The sequence below is a fragment of the Octopus bimaculoides genome, chromosome 24 (assembly GCF_001194135.2).
Source record: "Octopus bimaculoides isolate UCB-OBI-ISO-001 chromosome 24, ASM119413v2, whole genome shotgun sequence".
NCBI classification, from domain to species: domain Eukaryota; kingdom Metazoa; phylum Mollusca; class Cephalopoda; order Octopoda; family Octopodidae; genus Octopus; species Octopus bimaculoides.
The window spans coordinates 33,754,578-33,756,036 of NC_069004.1; the positions used below are offsets into that span (position 1 = coordinate 33,754,578).

At 40.0% G+C, this 1,459-nt stretch overlaps 1 protein-coding gene across 2 annotated transcripts in view; it reads left to right on the forward strand.

The window, feature by feature from the left end:
- Positions 1-1,459, forward strand: part of LOC106873805 (small VCP/p97-interacting protein) — an 8,971-nt gene continuing 7,512 nt past the window's right edge. Inside the window, exon 1 of one of the 2 annotated variants that reach the window (XM_014921320.2) lies at positions 1-162. In XM_014921320.2, coding sequence (XP_014776806.1) covers positions 94-162 — 69 coding nt within the window. In that variant the 5' untranslated portion in view covers positions 1-93. The remainder of the gene's footprint in view (positions 163-1,459) is intronic. The other variant, XM_014921328.2, reaches the window with a different exon arrangement.

Consider the following 1,459-nt stretch of genomic DNA (forward strand, 5'->3'; position numbering starts at 1 on the left):
AAAAAGGGGGGACAACTCCAAAAGCTCCGCACTCACGCCCTCTTGTTATGTAGCGCTCTCATCTCTTTTCTTCTAACATTTTCTTCACAAACTATGGGACTCTGTTGCTGTTTTCTACGGAAAAACGACCACGAAGATGAAACCAATTTGAACCCTGACCCGGTCAGTGCAGCCTTTTAGTCTTTCTCCGTGTCTGTTTCCTATATGTTGAGTATTTTTGTCAGTTCGGGCTGTCAGGTTGCCTGTCTGTGTCTCTGTTTAGAGATATCTCTCTCTATATATCGATATAGTTATATTCTTGTGTATCAGTCTCTCTGTCTCCTTCCCTCAGTCTCTCTCTCCCTTTTTATTTTCACGTATATGTTCTCATTAGTGCGTTTGTCTCCTTTTCTTTCATTACAATGTCTCTCTGCCTTCCATCATTAACCTCTCTCCTTGCTTCTCTCACTGTTTCTTTTCTTCCATGACTATGTCTTTCTCTCACTATATCCATCTAATCGCTCTCTCTCTCTTACGCCTTCCCTCTTTTACTCTGCATCTCTCTCTCTCACTTTCTCTTACTCTGACTGGACTATCGTTGTTTGGCTCAATGTTTTTCAAAACAAATACCCCTCCCTCTCATCTCTATAAACGAGAAGACAAACACAGTCTACATTCGTATCCATAATTCTTTCTTGTCCTAGCAATGCCTGTTGGACAAATTTTAAAAATTTAGAATGTTATTAAGCATGGTTAAAAAATTAAAAAAGGCGATCTTTCAATACCAGTACGAAATATCGGCCAAAGACACTTTTTACGGAAAAGGCCGATATTTCGTACTAGTATCGAAAGATCGCCAAAAAAAAAAAACACGCAAAAAAAATTCCACCGCAACCCCACCGCCAATATTTAGCTCCAGTTAATCCTGGTCGAACAGACCTGGGATAGAAAATATTTCAATCGTGACAATTCCATCTTTTAGAGATTTGTGGGAAGGGTCCCGCCTCTAATACAGCAGGATGCGTTTTGAGGAAGATTTAGACTGCTATTTCTAGCACGTATATTATCTATCACTTATTGGTTCCTTCCTCTAAACACACATATATATGTATGTGTTTGTATTCTCTCTTCCCATCCCGGAGATGAGTCCTCACCACTTCCCTAAATAAATCTCTTTTATACTCTAGCGTCCGTGACGGTGTCTCTATTGATATGTTCCTGTGTAACAATGTTCCTATCTCAGCTCCGTGTTTACCTGTTATTATGGTAGAGGCTCTCCCATTTCCTTATAGATAGAAATCTAAACATTGTATGGCTTCAAAACTGTTATAATCAAGACTCGATTCGTCTACGAATATTCTTATCTCTTCATCGGATAGGATTAATTTGTGCTCAGAAAGTAGCCACATGTCGTTATGACTTGTCACCATGTAGCGGCTGCACGCTGCTTCTTCAGACAAGAGTAAAGGGGGTAACACAG